The sequence below is a fragment of the Bombus vancouverensis genome, chromosome 5 (assembly GCF_051014615.1).
Source record: "Bombus vancouverensis nearcticus chromosome 5, iyBomVanc1_principal, whole genome shotgun sequence".
In the NCBI taxonomy this organism is placed as follows: domain Eukaryota; kingdom Metazoa; phylum Arthropoda; class Insecta; order Hymenoptera; family Apidae; genus Bombus; species Bombus vancouverensis.
This window is the reverse complement of record NC_134915.1, coordinates 694,689-710,623: the sequence shown is the minus strand read 5'-3', so window position 1 is coordinate 710,623 and position 15,935 is coordinate 694,689. Positions and strand designations below refer to the sequence as shown.

General features: G+C 34.9%; 1 protein-coding gene across 1 annotated transcript; it reads left to right on the top strand.

Annotated features, from left to right (window-relative positions):
* Nucleotides 1–2,954: 2,954 nt before the first annotated feature.
* LOC117156452 (uncharacterized) lies at nucleotides 2,955–9,686 on the top strand. Its single transcript, XM_033333494.2, has 6 exons — nucleotides 2,955–2,982; nucleotides 3,045–3,103; nucleotides 3,503–3,676; nucleotides 4,814–5,017; nucleotides 5,655–5,941; nucleotides 8,618–9,686. The coding sequence occupies exons 1-6, from the start codon at nucleotides 2,955–2,957 to the stop codon at nucleotides 8,643–8,645; spliced, it is 780 nt and encodes a 259-aa protein (XP_033189385.1). The 3' UTR covers nucleotides 8,646–9,686.
* The last annotated feature ends 6,249 nt before the right edge of the window (nucleotides 9,687–15,935 follow it).

The window sequence follows — 15,935 nt, the reverse complement described above, 5'->3', positions numbered from 1 at the left end:
AGTGCATAATTAAATCAATGAGAAGCAGACCTTATCTGTATGTGATCGTAAGAACTTTGAATGACGTTCGTTCAAGCTGAAAAAATGTACTATGAGTACATTTAGATATTTACAAATACTCAGATTGTACATTCTATGAGATATGAGAAAATACTCAAATTCTACATTCTAGATGCTTGTAAATAGTAAGAAAGCAGCGATATTTATTAAACGTCCGCATCAAATGTAACAAAAAAGAGATAAGATTTATGCGGTTAAAATTATTTTTTAACGAATTAGGAAAAAGATTTTTAACCGTACGTTATCATCGTTGATAAATATGTATTCGACGAGTAAAATTACAAATTTTCAATAGCGATGTGATAAGATGGTATAATAAGTTACTGCGAATAATATCAGGACGAACATTTTGGAAAAGTTTTGTTAATAAATCGAAAGAGAAGATTACTAAACGTTAATGAACGTAATAGCTTTAGAAACAAAGGTTTTTAATATACAGGAAAATATTTATATAACGATAATTAAATAGTTATGTTAATTAAATGGAAATATTTGTATTAGATTTGAAATAGAACCGAAGGTGTACTTAATGTTAAGTTATTATACAACTCATCCGTGGCCGTGAGAATAATTCTACCAAGAATGTTTAAAAATTGCGAAAATATGTCAAGGAATGGATACCGGTGGTACACGTTTGAAACACAACGCAACAATGATATCAATTAATCGATTCTGCTGCATTTGAAATGAAGCTTAATTATAATTTTCTACGCACAGTATCCCTCACTTTTATCTTCGTCACTTATGCGATAAGTTTATGCAAATTCGTGCTTTCGACAAAATGACAAAAAACAAGAAAAAAAATTAAACCTAAATAGAAATTTGTACGCTGTTGTACCTTTAAGTTTCCCATAAGAGCATACACATCCGCAGTCTACTTCTGAGAATTGATATTTGCATCATTTACAAAATTTCTCGAATAAATTTTTGTAAAATCTTGGTATTTTAATATTTTAATATTTACCTTTATTTTACATTTATTCCAACTGTTTATATTTAAAAACAGTTAAATCAAGTATTATTTTCACATAAATTCTGGATGCATATACATAGTGAGGTATACAAAATGTAATTTACATTGGACCTAAATCTCAGAAGATATGCGACACAGTTCTGCATATGAATAGACGAAGGTACACCGTGTAAAAGAAATTTTAAAATTGTTTTAAAATTTGTGGTAAAACTGATTAATATGAGGACAAAGATTACAAATTATTCACAAGATACGTATAAAAATATATAGAATATTTTATGAATTACAGAAAATGAGGACGAGTACAGAATATCTGTACGTCGAATGCATTTTATCTACGAAATTAATTAATTACTAATTTTGAATAACTTTTCGATTTTCTAATTTTTCCCCATTATTTCATCCACCGTAATATCATTTTACTATCACATATCGAATACAAATCTTGTCGAAGACTATTATTCAAAAATATATTAAATTTGCAGGATAATAGCACACGCAATAGCTACAAGTTAATAATTGAAGGAAATGTTTGAAAAAGGAAGCTTTTCGATCAATTCTAATCCCAAGCTATTTATGTTCGAGTGAAATGCTTGCTGAGGAACGAAATGTTGAAAAAGTGAAATTATTAGAAACTTTCTCTCGTTACCTGGACAACTACAAACGTAAATAAATGATAAATTGTCAACAAACTTTTAGTACTCACAAAATTCAAGACTGGTCAAACGGTCAAACGTTTACAGAATCCTTGCTGTTGCAGCTCGAAGAAACAACTATAAACTGATACCACTTACTTGGTTATCGTAGCTCTTATAGGCCTGTACCATGAGCTAATGGTAATACGGTAGTTACGGAAGGGGTTCAGGATATCGAGAATAACGGCGCACAATGACTTTTCTTTAAAGAAATAACGTAGCTCAAATTTGTAGTAAACCGCGTTTTCTTTTTATTTTGAAATCAGCTTGTTACAAAATAAGTAACGTATCTATATATCACTGGTACGTTTTAAGTCGTTGTAATCTAAATTCCAAATATGTAGCAGATATATAACGTACAACAACTCGAAAAGGAAGAAAGAAATAGCATCGTACATTAATAATTAAGCTGTGGATATTTATGCACTCGCGAGAGATTGACAAGCACAGAGATACACGGAATACGTTTATACAAAAATATAGTGTCTACGACGAAAAGGGTCGCTGATTAGGTTCCATGTGTCTAATTCCGATCATACAAATATGAATTTGCATGAATATCGGCGGTCTATTTATGATATCGTTATCAAAAATTAGGTGGGCTAACCGTACTCGATATACGCTCGATAATTGTACTTTGTCCAAGTTTTTGGAATATCATCTACATCATGTTGTTTTCATGTTACCTTGATTTGAAACAAATTCTTTTGGCACTTTTTTATTTCTTAAACAAGACAGAGTTTAAGAAAAGTATGCGAGGGATGAAAAATTGCTTGAAATTACCAGTCGAAAACCACTATACCAGTATACACAGGTGTAAAAGATATTCGACCTTGGTAACGAACATTTATTTCAATTTGAAATACAACGAATTGTATTTATTGAATTATACAAATTGAATTTACAATGTCCAAAGTGGTTCATTTCAAGTTTCTGCCTACGTAATTTTTACAAAGAAGATAATAACTGTGTTTCTTTTAATAATTAAAAAGTGAAACGAAGAATATCCGATGATATATCGCAGGTACGCTACATCTACTACTGCAACTATTCATCCTTCTTCGATATGCAAATCCGATACTTCGATACAATCGCGTTTCATTCGTTTCTCTCGTCAATGTGCTTTCACACGTCGTACTAATTCGAAATAAATAATTTTATACTCTGATATATGATGATTTGTACGAATTACAATCCGGCATTTGCCTAAATTTTTTCTTTCCAGAATGTACATCTTTTACGTTCTTTACATCGGTGAGTACTGTTACGAGAACGTCTGGCTGTTATTTTCTAACCAAGTAAACGCAATATTTTAGTACTGCTGACGTTCGAATATTTTGACTGTGGAAGGGTGCATAAGATTCCAGTTGCCTTAGTAAGCCTAATGATACTTTTTATTAGTCACTTACTACACTTACACTCGGTTCAGCCATTCCTTTGCGCAGTTGTATTCTAATGAAAATTCATTTAATAACCTTCGGTGAAAACCTTCGCGTCGCATATTCCGATAAATTTATTTCGCGTAATTTTTATTCGCTACATACACCACAGTGTAATTTACGAATAACGCGGAATTCATAAGAAAAATCTCTTTTTACAAGAAATATTACGGTACATAGAAGTAACGTTATGTGTGTAACTTGCGACAAACGAGTAACGCGTGGCACGTTATTACGTTTCCAAATTATTCTGAAAGATGGATTGACTTTTAACGGCACTCGCATGTAATTAACGCAACCGCTGGTGATTAATGGCAGTCGCATTTCTCCGATAGAACCAAAGAGAAATTCGTTACGCCGATGACCCAACTTGTTCACGCAATCCGAACAATCCAAACAATTCGAAGAAAACTCCGGAGAAAAGTAGTAACATCGCGCAGAAAGCTGCACAGGAAGCTAAGGCTGCTTCGGAAGCGCAGAATATCGCTGGTCAGCAAGCCGCTCGTCAAGTACTTACTTTTCTTCAAATACGCGTTTACATTTCATTTAGTCGAGCAGACGATTCGTCGTTTAATATCCGAAGCTTCTGAAAAGCTTACAGCGCTCGGATACTCGAACTCTACCAAAGACCTCTTTCGTATGTATTCGATACGAAACATTCGGAAATCTCGTAAACGATGCAACGAGACACGACAGTCTTGATTGTATCGGCGCAACTTGAAACAAATTTTTGGAAGCATACGTGAGAAAAAAATGATCACAAAATGATTCGCTAAAATGACTAAAGAACTTGGTATATTCGTTAAATTAACGAACCACGATATTTAAGCGAGAGAGTATCTTTAGCGCCAATCCTATGTTTCAGACTATTTATGATGTGTATGGAACTTCGATATGCGTTTTTAGATTCATTTTATTATTATAATCGCGATAGTCGTGTCTTTTATTGGCAGACTGCGGATTTGCAAACAAAATGCGAAGAGCATCGCACGTAACGCGCAAGAACATATGAAACATTCAAATTAAAATGTTCATTGTGATATTCGGTAGAGGAAACGAATTCCAATGTAACTTTGGTTTTTTTAGCTGTATTAATAAAAATGTAAAAATACATAGTATATTCATAAAAGAATTCCGCGGTAAGTGTTCGAAGTGTGCGACAACCAAATATGCGATAATTTGTTTTATTTCAGAGAACAAGCGCGATCCATTTGTTAAGTTTTCATTACCTTTTTCCGTGTTTCTTGAAACAGCATCTCGTTAGACGTAAAAAGAAGATCTATATTGCGCCAAGCCTCGAATCGAATCTCGTCTCTAACGAATCCAATTACGTCAGATTTGTTTCTCACACGTGGGATGCGCATATTCTATGAACGTTCGCATTATTCTCTCTTGCGAAAACATACTGGCCGTGTGAGTGAACTCGCGTTTTCTACGAAATCGCTCAACTATAATTCCCACATAACAACTAAAAATAACATCTGTGAAAGTAATTGTGTTACACGTAGTCTGTAACGTTTCCTAGGCGTGCATTACTGAGGCACCGGGAACCAATGGAAAAATAGCGCGAGTTTGATTCTGTCGTCGTTTCGTTATTTGCTAGAATCGGAATTAGAACATGTATACAAACGTATTGTAATACACAGGTAAAGACACAACTCGCTGAAAAAGCGGTACAGGCTGCAAAAGCAGCGGAGGAAGCGCTCACAGGCAAGAAAGTCGTAGTGGATCAGTTACAAGAAGAAGTGAGAGAAGCGCAATCGGTTGTTCAAGAGGAATCCTCATCCTTGGAACAGGAACAGGCTAATGTTAACGCAGCTTTACAAGCAGCGCGTCAGTCGCAAGATCAGGTGATATACTTGAATTTAATACGCTTGAGAAATATCTTGGTAAATTGGAATCCGAGCAAATAGATAGTTTTACTTTCTATATTCTTATTTACAATGCCAGAATGATATGAAAAAAGTACGATTAAATCGGAAAAAACCTTAAGCGAAACGGAATAGGTATACGCAGGTCGTACAGAACGCAAGTCTATTTACGTTATGTTGAAACGCAGTAAATCATAGAAGGTACATTCACGAAGAAAGATCCTTTCGTATAATTTTAATTCGATTTATTTACGGTAATTTATTCGACTGTATAATTTTCTCGAAAATGCTGTTGAATATTTGAAAAGGATCGTAAAGAGCGCGACGTATGTATTTTATAACGCGAATGCAACGTATTTAGCAACATGTTCTACGTACACGCGTAAACGTATGTATATACGCGTGTACTTACGCCCAGCCTCTCTCTTCTCCGAAGTAACTTAGTTTTCTACCTACGTGCGTACACCAGTCGTTGTATCCTTATTGCAAATGGCGCACAGTCTTACGATCCTCCGACTTCTCTATCCGGGATGACTAAGAAATACTTTCAACGTGCCATAAAAATGAGAACGGGGCAGCCTGATTAAAGAAGCTAGCTTACTTTGATCCAACGCAGTTAAAGACGCTGACGCACGCAGTACAAACGGCTAAGGCGAACGCGGCCAATGCCCAGGCTGCTGCGAATGGAGCTCAAAAAACTTTACGAGACAAGGAAGAATTGGTGGACGCGGCGAAACGACGGGTCGAGGAACTGTCGAATCAGCTGAGAGCCGCTAAACAGGAACTCGCCAACACGAATCGAGCAGCTGCTAAAGCAAATGCCGCCGCTAACGAGGCGAAAGCCAACGCCAGTAGGAACAAAAGGCGACTGGAAAACATTCGCAGGATGAGGATCATGAAAAGGTAACTGAAGGCGTCTTCTTCCTAGGCACGATACTGGTCTCCAGATATTGCGCGATTTACGTTTAATTCTAGCTCGTAATAAGAAATCCTAAACTACTATCGCGTACGTATATACAGAGAAAATATTCGAAAGTACAGCACTTATATAGGGTGTATCATAAGAGTCGCCGGAGGGTCCTTTACGCGAGGAGAGGTAACCCGCACTCTCGCTCCTACTTGCCGCCACTCTCGGTGCGATCGTAAAGTAAGCTCGCGTCACGTCACACACATACAAATAACATTATATCGCTATATGGCAGTGACAGTGGCAATCCCGATCGTAATTCAGCAAAGGACAGGAGGCACGAAAACGATGAAAAAAGTTCGCGCGAACTATCTGACCTTCTATCGAAGTTATAGCCAGTTCTGTGTTTCGATGGTCGCAGTTGTTTCATACCTATTCGTAAAAGGTGTTCAAAATGGTCTGTATGCGAGCTTGCAGTAGTCGTGTCAAAGAATTTCACAGACTTTTCGAATATCGAATGCTCGTACGAATCTTTTTGAAACGTTTTTGAAGCGGGTTCACGAAGGGCAACATGCTCTATGATACAATGCTCTGTATATCCGCGTATTTACGGCGTAGTAGATTTTGAAATTTCATTAACACCATTATGAGAGCCGATTATCGTGATTGTATTAATGCACAAATCTGAATCGATTAGAAATAAATCTGAAAATATATGTGGATGTTACAAGATATTTGGGGCAAGTATACAGGGTGGTTGGTAACTGGTGGTACAAGCGGAAAGGGGGTGATTCTACGCGAAAAAAGAAGTCGAAAATATAGAATAAACATTTTTCGTTCGAGGCTTTGTTTTCGAGAAAATCGATTTTGAATTTTGGCTCGGTACGCGTGCACTTTATCGCGTCTCGCTATAACGGATCTCACTGTAGATCGTTGTCTCGATTGACGTTTTTTTTATTCTATAAATTTTGATTCTATATTTCTTATTCTACATTTTCGACTTCTTTTTCCGCTTGTACCATCAGTTACCAACCACCCTGTATATCTCCCAGAGATCGTCAAAAGAATGAAAACTTGAACTATCCATTGTGCTAATAAGCCTGGATATTCAGTAGGGTCATCTTTAACATTTACTATATGTTTAAGGTGGCCATGCATTCTGTATACTACTTTTCCTGCTAAACGTATGTTTGCGATAAATATCTCGCAATTTTTATATACATTTGCAGCCTGTTTCCAAAGTTTACCAATATAATCACGATAACGACGAGTCGTGTCTCTTATTACAGTGCTCATGAAACTTTAAAACGTTTCATGTAACACGCATAATGTACACGTTTCTGTTTTCTATGGTAAGTGTTCAAATACTTTCGTAAACGAGCGTATATACGTATGCTGTACAGTAATGTCCGGATGAATGGCCGCCAATCGGGAAAGTGCTTGGCCATGTGTCCGGAGAGGTGACTTTCCGAGAACTGACCCACATTATCCGACTCCTGCTCGCTCTGCCTTGCGTGCATCAAGGGTAAGAGTGAAAAGTAGGTAGTCGAGCGAGACAGGATAGGTACAGAGTAGTAGAGTCAGGCAATTTCTTACTCCTAGATATAATACATATTTCTTTCGTCTGGCTAAACATTGTTGGTCGAGTATAGTCGCAGCTTTCGTATCATCTTGATCGTACGAGTTTCGTTATTCCGACCAAACCCATCTCCTAACTGAATAATAAAAACTAAAAAGAATTACATTTTTCTTATTTCGACGATTCGATATCGGGTTGAATTGCATCGATGCGGATGGTAGACGCAGAGACATCCCCCGAGCTCCACGAGTTCCAGGAAATTGGTGGTGATCACCCATATGTCCTCTGTTACGCGTTCGTCGCTCAGCGTGATTCGGCTAAGTTTCCTGCGGGGCCCAAATCCGACCGCCGGTACGCAGAATGTAAATAAAGAGACAAGCGGGCATTCATTGTTTATCGCCTTCGATTCATCGTAAAGAAAAGATTATTTAGTTCTGAAATGGAGAAAGCGATAGGCTTGCCAGCTAGAGTATTCCGAGGGATCTCATGGCAGATATCTCGGATCTTCCATTTAGTCGAGAAGCATACTTGTGAGACGTACATCGGTGATTTTTTCATCCTCAAAATGTTCAGTAAACAGCGAGAAAATATATTTGAAAGCGAGGAGAGTAGCGATGACGGAGTCTACGACTATCGTTCGAAGTGCCGAAAATCAGCCCAAATGTGTTTGGAACGTTTTAACAAATGCCACGCGATATAGCATAATGTAATATTTTATGCAGAATATAAATTAATACAAAGTATGGTATAATGTGTTTTTGATATTTTTATGTTGTATATCCTATATATAATATCGTATATTTAATTAACTCGAACAAGAAGAGCGTCACCCATACTTTGTGACGGGGCCCCCACGGAAGTATACCCGTCACATAGATATGTGCGACGTGGCGACGAACGTGTTAAAGGACATATAAACCAGGAGTATATGTTTGTAAATATAAGAAATTTATAGACTTCTTGTAACGTAATGTAAGAATTAGTCGTAGTATTCTGTTTACGTTATACGTACGTGCGTTCTAACTGCGTTTTTTGTATTCTTTGCATTCTTTCAAAAATCATACAATAACGTTATATTTTTCTTTGTTTGTAGATGCTCGCATGGTTCAAGAGGAAGCTAACGGAATAACAACTTCGGAGAAATTTATAAACATATAAATATTATATCGATTAATTAGATATAAGTGAGTTTATACTGAACTATAATGTTTTGAGTCAAATAGCGAGCATAGAATTAATATCTTTTAACATCGACATACGTAAAACAATGTATCAACAAAGTAGGGGAAATAATTGACTTATTTTACTACAACTTATTTTTGTAAGGCTGTTTTACAAATGAAAGCAATGCTAATTACAATTACGCGAGCCTTCTTTTTTAAATTATTCAAAATTGATGCCGATTTGTGATTCTCAATAGCTTTATCTCTCACAGAACATTTACTTTATATTTACATTAACTACGTTTATTTTACGTTACATTTACATTAAAAATTTATAATGCGAATATCGAAATAAATACGAATGAGTAAAAGTGGCGCCGCTCTAGATATTTTTAAAAATTATTTCCATCTTATGATAGTTTATCGTTTACAGACACTTGGCAGCAAAGACGAAGCTCCTGCTCTCACCTCTCCGAGTTCATTTTTTTCGAGGATGCTTTCGTACCAAAAAAAAACGTAGTAGGAGGATGGAGGAAGATGGATCTTTCCTGGAAAATTCTACAAAATCAAACGTGTCCAAGAAATACGATAAAATTGTTTTTAAAATTGGAAACATCGTGAATGCAAAGATTAAATCCTCGAGAGTTTTTCAGATTTTATAAAATGTCCAACGAAAGATCCATCTTCGCTCTTTCTATACTATGGAGAAGAAAATGCACGAGACTTTGTTCAAAAAGTCAAAGCAATTCAAAGATCGAAGCGAAAATTTTCAGTTCAGTGAAAATTTAACGATTCTCTAATGTTGCTACTGAATATAATATTAAGACAAACAATTAATTAATTAATATAATATAAGACAAATAATATTTCGCTGGCAGATAATTTGATTCCAAACCAATAAGTTTTACCAAACTTATCACGCTGACACAAAGATTGTAAAATATTATACGTTAATAAACTCAGCTATCTGAAAATCATTTGGATACTTTCTCTCGTTTGATGTACATTTTTATTTGAAAAAATTATATATACAGGGTGGTTGGTAACTTGTGGTACAAGCGGAAAGGGGGTGATTCTACGCGAAAAAAGAAGTCGAAAATATAGAATAAAAATTTTTCGTTCGAGGCTTTGTTCTCGAGAAAATCGACTTTGAATTTTGGCTCGGTACGCGTGCACTTTATCGCGTCTCGTTATAACGGATCTCACTGTAGATCGTTGTCTCGATGGAAAAATTAAAAAAAAAAATGTTTATTCTATATTTTCGACTTCTTTTTCGCAAAGAATCACCCCCTTTCCGCTCGTACCACCAGTTACCAACCACCCTGTATATTGTAAAAGTACATGTAAAAATGAAATGTATCGATTGTGTAACATTTTTCATTATTTTGAAGATTAATTATTAAAATTTTGAGTTTCGCCGAATATTTCAAGATAAACACGAGTAACTGAAGAATACAAACTTTTCCTATTACTTTTTGATCTTTTACTGTCGGATAACTTTTAGAATACGAATATTATAATTCATTGCCCGAAGCTTCCCCCAAACTGCTTCTACTTTTTGTTGCCTCACAGCGGTCTATTACGTCAATAATCTTTTATCACGAATACTTTTTAGTTCCGATCGCTGACATTTACATTGAAATCGTGATTTACTTATACAAACGTACCGTCACGCATCAGCGAACTAAATCCTTTCTAGCGCAAAGCGCAATGACGTATTTGTATGGTGATTACACTAAACTTTGTAATGAAACGAATGCTTTTTACATGATTTGCAATATCCTAGAAATATACTCTTTGGAAATTAAGACATACCGGGTGCCTCGTTTCAATCGATCCACGTAAATATCTCCTAAATTATACATTATTCGAGAAAGTATTTCATATAAAAATTACCTTGTTTCGAGAAGGACGCATCTTGCGATGGTCACAGACGTTATTTAACGGACGCTATTTCCAGATTCAAGGAGACCTTCGTTCCTTTAACTGGAAATATAAATCTTTTTATATACCATTCGATGTATTTTTAATTGTCTACGGAAAAGTATCGAGGTAGCCACGTGCGTTTTTCTTGAAAAACCCGAAAACGAAATCTAAAACGTAACAAAGACAAAATGTTCCGCGAATAATTTCGCATCACGAGCAATTCCGTTGGATTTTCCGTGTCGTATCGGTCCGCGATCGACTCTTCCGTTCCGCGTTGAAGGGACTTCTCGTCTCGTCGCACATTATCGTTGTATTTTATATTTTTATCCAACAACATCATCTATATTCGTCATCTGTAAATGTACGCATTCTTCCATCACATGTTATCCCGTGTTCGTGTGCAATAAAAATTCTACATGTTAAAACTTAAAACAAGGTCGTGATCAAATTCTACCCCCACTCGTACAAACCCCCTGTACCCTTGCCAGGCTAGTACCAGCTAACTACAGTTCACTACCTGAACAATTACTCAATTTCAAAATATTTGTTTTCACTACATGTATGTACGTACAAATTTTATAATATTTTTTGTATTGTTTGGTCCACTGTTTTAGATTTAAATTAGAATATAAAATATTATAAGAATACAATTTAATTTTATAATCAATAAAATATTTTAGTAAAAATATTAATATTCAATATGTAAGAGCATGAATTACTTCTACGTTAGATGATGGACTGTTTCATTGAATTTGACAATCACTGTACACCCCGCCACTTAAATTGCCCTAAATCCACACGTGTATAGAAATTAGTCTAACTGGAGGAATATTCTGATCAATTTGTAAATATAATATCAAAGCCTCAAATTTGTTCATTTTCGTTTTATCTTGAATCGGCTCCCTTTTATCAGAAAAAGCTCAAAAGATCATCGATAATAGTTTTAAGAATATTTAATTGAAAATATATACACTTAACTGATACAGTTAATAATAACGAGGAGAAAGGTCAAATTTAATATTCCATAAATTATTCGTCATGTATCAGGATTTGAAAACGTGTTTGTGTCCATAGCAAGCTGATGTTAAGTCTGTGTAGGTCTAAAATGAGATCGTACATAGGTGAACGAACTTGATGTCTTAGAGAAGGGAAGAGAAATCTAGGAATGAGAAATTAGACTATAGCTTGTCTTCGTCATTTGCGTAAGACATGTTTTTAAATATATAATCAAAATGATTGCACGCGAATAAACTAAAATTATAAATGTGGTCTTGGAATAAAATTTTAGAAATTCCATTAATTGTAAATATTGCAAAGTTGACTGGAGAAAATATAACTGTACTTACTATATTAGTTAAAATACAGACATATACATCTAGCATATATTTTATTCATTTAACAAAGACATAATTAACGTCTTTTTAAGTGTTTTCTTCTACTTTCACTGTTTCCGCTACACATTTTTTATACCATGTTTATATTACAAAGAATAAAACATAAGTAATAGGCAACAATAAACAAATACACTGATATTCAAAGTGATATTTAAAGTCCATATAAATACGAACCTTATCTTTTTGCATTAAGCTTACACTAAGATTGCATAATTGTGCAACTGTTGTAACACGTTACAACTATTATAACGTGAAGCTAGAAACACAGCATGAACGTTTAATTGGCGTGTAAATTATGGAAACTTTAGCAATTTCCATTTACGATAGGACTAATTATTTCTATTTCCATAGTTATGCAAGTATTTAATTAGATATCTATTAGATTCTTATGGAAAATTCAATGCGATACATATACAGTGAGTCTGGTTTATCTAGAACCGCTGAAATATTTGAAAGAACCTGAATGATATAGAAAAAGATCAAGGTATTTGACCTTTCCGTGACATTGAAACGTTCGAAGCGATTCCTACGAAAGATTTAAATTAATTAAAATTTTTAAACAGGTACCTCCATTTTTCTATTATATATTCTTCTAGCTGATACTTGGAAATTTTCAAAACGCTACGAACTCGTGTCGAACTTTAAAATTCTTAAACCAAAATTCAGACGTTAATGCTCCGATGAATCAAAGAACTGAAGATTCTTGAACTCAAGATCGTTTGAAGGTTATAGTATCATAGATCTGGATTTGAGCTCGTCTGGATATCAGCTACGAAAATCAGTTATGAAAAATAGTGTACACCATCTCTACTTTCGCGAGCCGCTGTATGTATAAACAACAATGAAAACTCGAATAGAAACATCTTTTTACAACAAGGCTATCTTACTCCTGACAATACTGCGTCTGTTCGTTTACTTCCTAGTTTCACTAGAATGCGGTAATTCTTTCCGAATCTGGTACAATGAACAGTTCTCGTCAGCATCTTTTTATTTAGCGACATGCTCCATACATTTGAATAATTATTACGACTCTTTATCTCAAACGAAATTGCTTTCTTGTTTCTATTTAGTAAAATTTACAATAAATTACACTTTAAGATTGCAATCGTTAGTCGGAGAAATTATTTCAAAAGCAAAACTTGCGTATAATTATTAATTTCATTTCTTCTTAACTTAATTCTTTTCTTCGAGTTAATTTCGATCTTTTCCACCACTTGTTGTCATCGGTAAGGATAATGAAAAAATTCATTTTTATAGAGTATGGGAAAACAGTTTAAAAATATGATAGGGTATAATAATTGTTGAAAGAACAAAACTGCAGATGCTCGAGTTTCGTAACAGTCTATGTGCTACATTACGTTTTATCTCACGGTTAAGAGATCACGACTCGCATGAGATATGTGTAGTCACGAACTCAGGATAACTATTAATTTTCTAGTATGTCAATGATGCTATCGATAAAGTTGTTCGCTTATTCCTTGGTCTTCCTCTGTTTAACGCCATCTTTTGTTTCCCTGCCTTACTTTATTTGCCGCGCTTTTGTCTTTCTAACCTCTTCTCCTCTAGTTTTCTAATTCGTACCTCTCTCTCCTTCCAGACTTCTTTTCGCTTTTCTTTCACTTTCTCCTCGTATTCCCACCCTTTATTTTCCCTTCTTCGTGTCACTTTGTATTTCCTTCTCCTTTTTCTCTTCGCACTTCCCCTTTTCTCCAGAGCTCTCCGTCCGCGCGTTACCTTCGCCCCGAACCCTGTTCGCTTATTATCGATATATATAATATTATTCATCTGATCAAACTAGAAGACTACTGTGGCGGCACTCGACACTAACTAGTACCGGACAACGGCAGCGCAGTTGTTAGCGCCTTAAGTTACGAACGTTCGGGACCCGGGTTCAAATCCCGACGCCCGTAGTTCCGATTTTTCTTCCACGTCTAAATAAGAAAAAAATACAGCAGTACCCTTGCAACGACATCTACACCCGCAGCAGAACCTATCTCGGCTCCCACACACCAGCAAAATAGGCTTTCGCACCTATCACGACCTATACACCTCACTACGAAGAAAACGTTCGATCGATCTCCTACTCTGATTATCTATGAATTTATCGCAATTTCCATGAAACGTAAATAACACAATTGCATTTATGCAATTATTACCAACGTTTCTTCGGTGGAATAAACGTATACGTGTTACAGTTGCAACATCGTTAAATCAATTTATCGAACGGTCACGTATGAACAGAACTTATAAGACTCAAGGATAATATACGGAAAAAGGAAAAGAAATTTAAAATAAGAACTTGCAATAAATCAAAGAGCCTGAAGACTCTTTACGCGCTGCGCTACTTGACTATCATAGCTCGTTTGACCATTATATAAAATTACCAATGGTTGGATCAGACTACTTGAATAATTGGTTTCTTACTTTACAGTTACGGATCATTATGAAATCGAATTTGCGTATCAGTTTCCATGAATACCTTTCACGGAAAAATCGCCACACCGTGGGAAATAGCAAAGTAAGAGGAGAACAGCAATGCAGAGCGATATACATCTTTCTTCGACATTGTGAAGGTATGGATTGTGCACGATGCGAAAGGATGATTCATATTAGTACGCCTCCGCTTGATGCTTTTATCGATAACGAATTAACGATGAAGTTATCGCAACGATAGTTTATGGGACAATTAACTATAACAGATGCTTGCTTCGAGTAAAACTTAATTATATTTCTGTACTTTGGTGCAACAGGTGCAAATACCCTATATAAAAAATGACAATTTCGCATTCTATATAAAAATGACTATATTTTGAAAAAGTACCAAAGTCAACATAAAACAGGCTAATAATTCTTTCTTTTCGTATTAGAAAAGAAATTTGAAACAGCAGGAACTTCTGTGTTAGAAGTTATTCGACCATGAATTTTTTAACACATCTATAACTTTATTAATATTGACGTTGGTACCTTTTGCACCAAGCCACAAATTTTATTAAGTTTGTATTTCGTTAAAATACGGTTAGATGTGCGTGTATAACATTTATATTATTATATAAGTAGTATTTACGTAAATTTATATTGCTAATTACATATCTACATCTTCTGTTATATATAATATTTCTATATAATATTCTATATAATATTTCTATTGCTAATTACATAGAACATAGAAGAATAATGTGTACGTATAATATGTACTTGTAATGTATCGTCTTGAAAATTAATTAGTATCTTATTTTAAGCTATTATTCTGCTATGAAAGCTATCATTATAATGTTGTTTACTATTGCATAATAATATCATACCGTTACTATTGTTGAAAATTGTGGATCTTTGAAGCCGAAATAATGTTATAGGAACACTAAATTTATACTGAGGATTAATATTAAAATAATGAAATATTTATTTCATGAACGATTCCTTATATATTCATCGATACGCACTTGCACGCGTCTCAGCACTTTCTTCTATACCCGACTCTTAACCGACTCTTAACCGACTGAACAGTTTACATTTCTTTGTTTTCGAAACGCTTCGGACACACATACTTCGACACTGATAATCACATACAAGTATCTCTACTACGCATTTAACCTAATCCAGCACAGAAAATTATACATATCTCAACAACTATAATATATTGTTTCATATTTACTTTATTACTGAAAATTCTCAACGCGAGAATTGATTGTAATTTTAATAAATAAATAAAAAAAAAATTTACTTTAATCTAAGGTTACATTAATAATTTGCACGAATTAATATATTATATTATTATTGCGTTATCGTTATTACGTTATTCCTCCTCTTTCCTTTAGTAAAATAAATTCCAACGAGAAACTATCTATTTACGAGGACAACCAGCTAGTCGATCGTCATTGACCCAGGATATCGATCACCGCAGCGTCGATCATCTCCGTTTCAGGCTGTT

Bases quoted from the DNA above. Each gene is read 5' to 3' on its own strand.
- LOC117156452 (XM_033333494.2), top strand. From the start codon at position 2,955: ATGTACATCTTTTACGTTCTTTACATCG. The intron at 5,018-5,654 runs GTGATATACTTG...GATCCAACGCAG, and splicing joins CGCGTCAGTCGCAAGATCAG to TTAAAGACGCTGACGCACGC. The intron at 5,942-8,617 runs GTAACTGAAGGC...CTTTGTTTGTAG, and splicing joins AGGATGAGGATCATGAAAAG to ATGCTCGCATGGTTCAAGAG.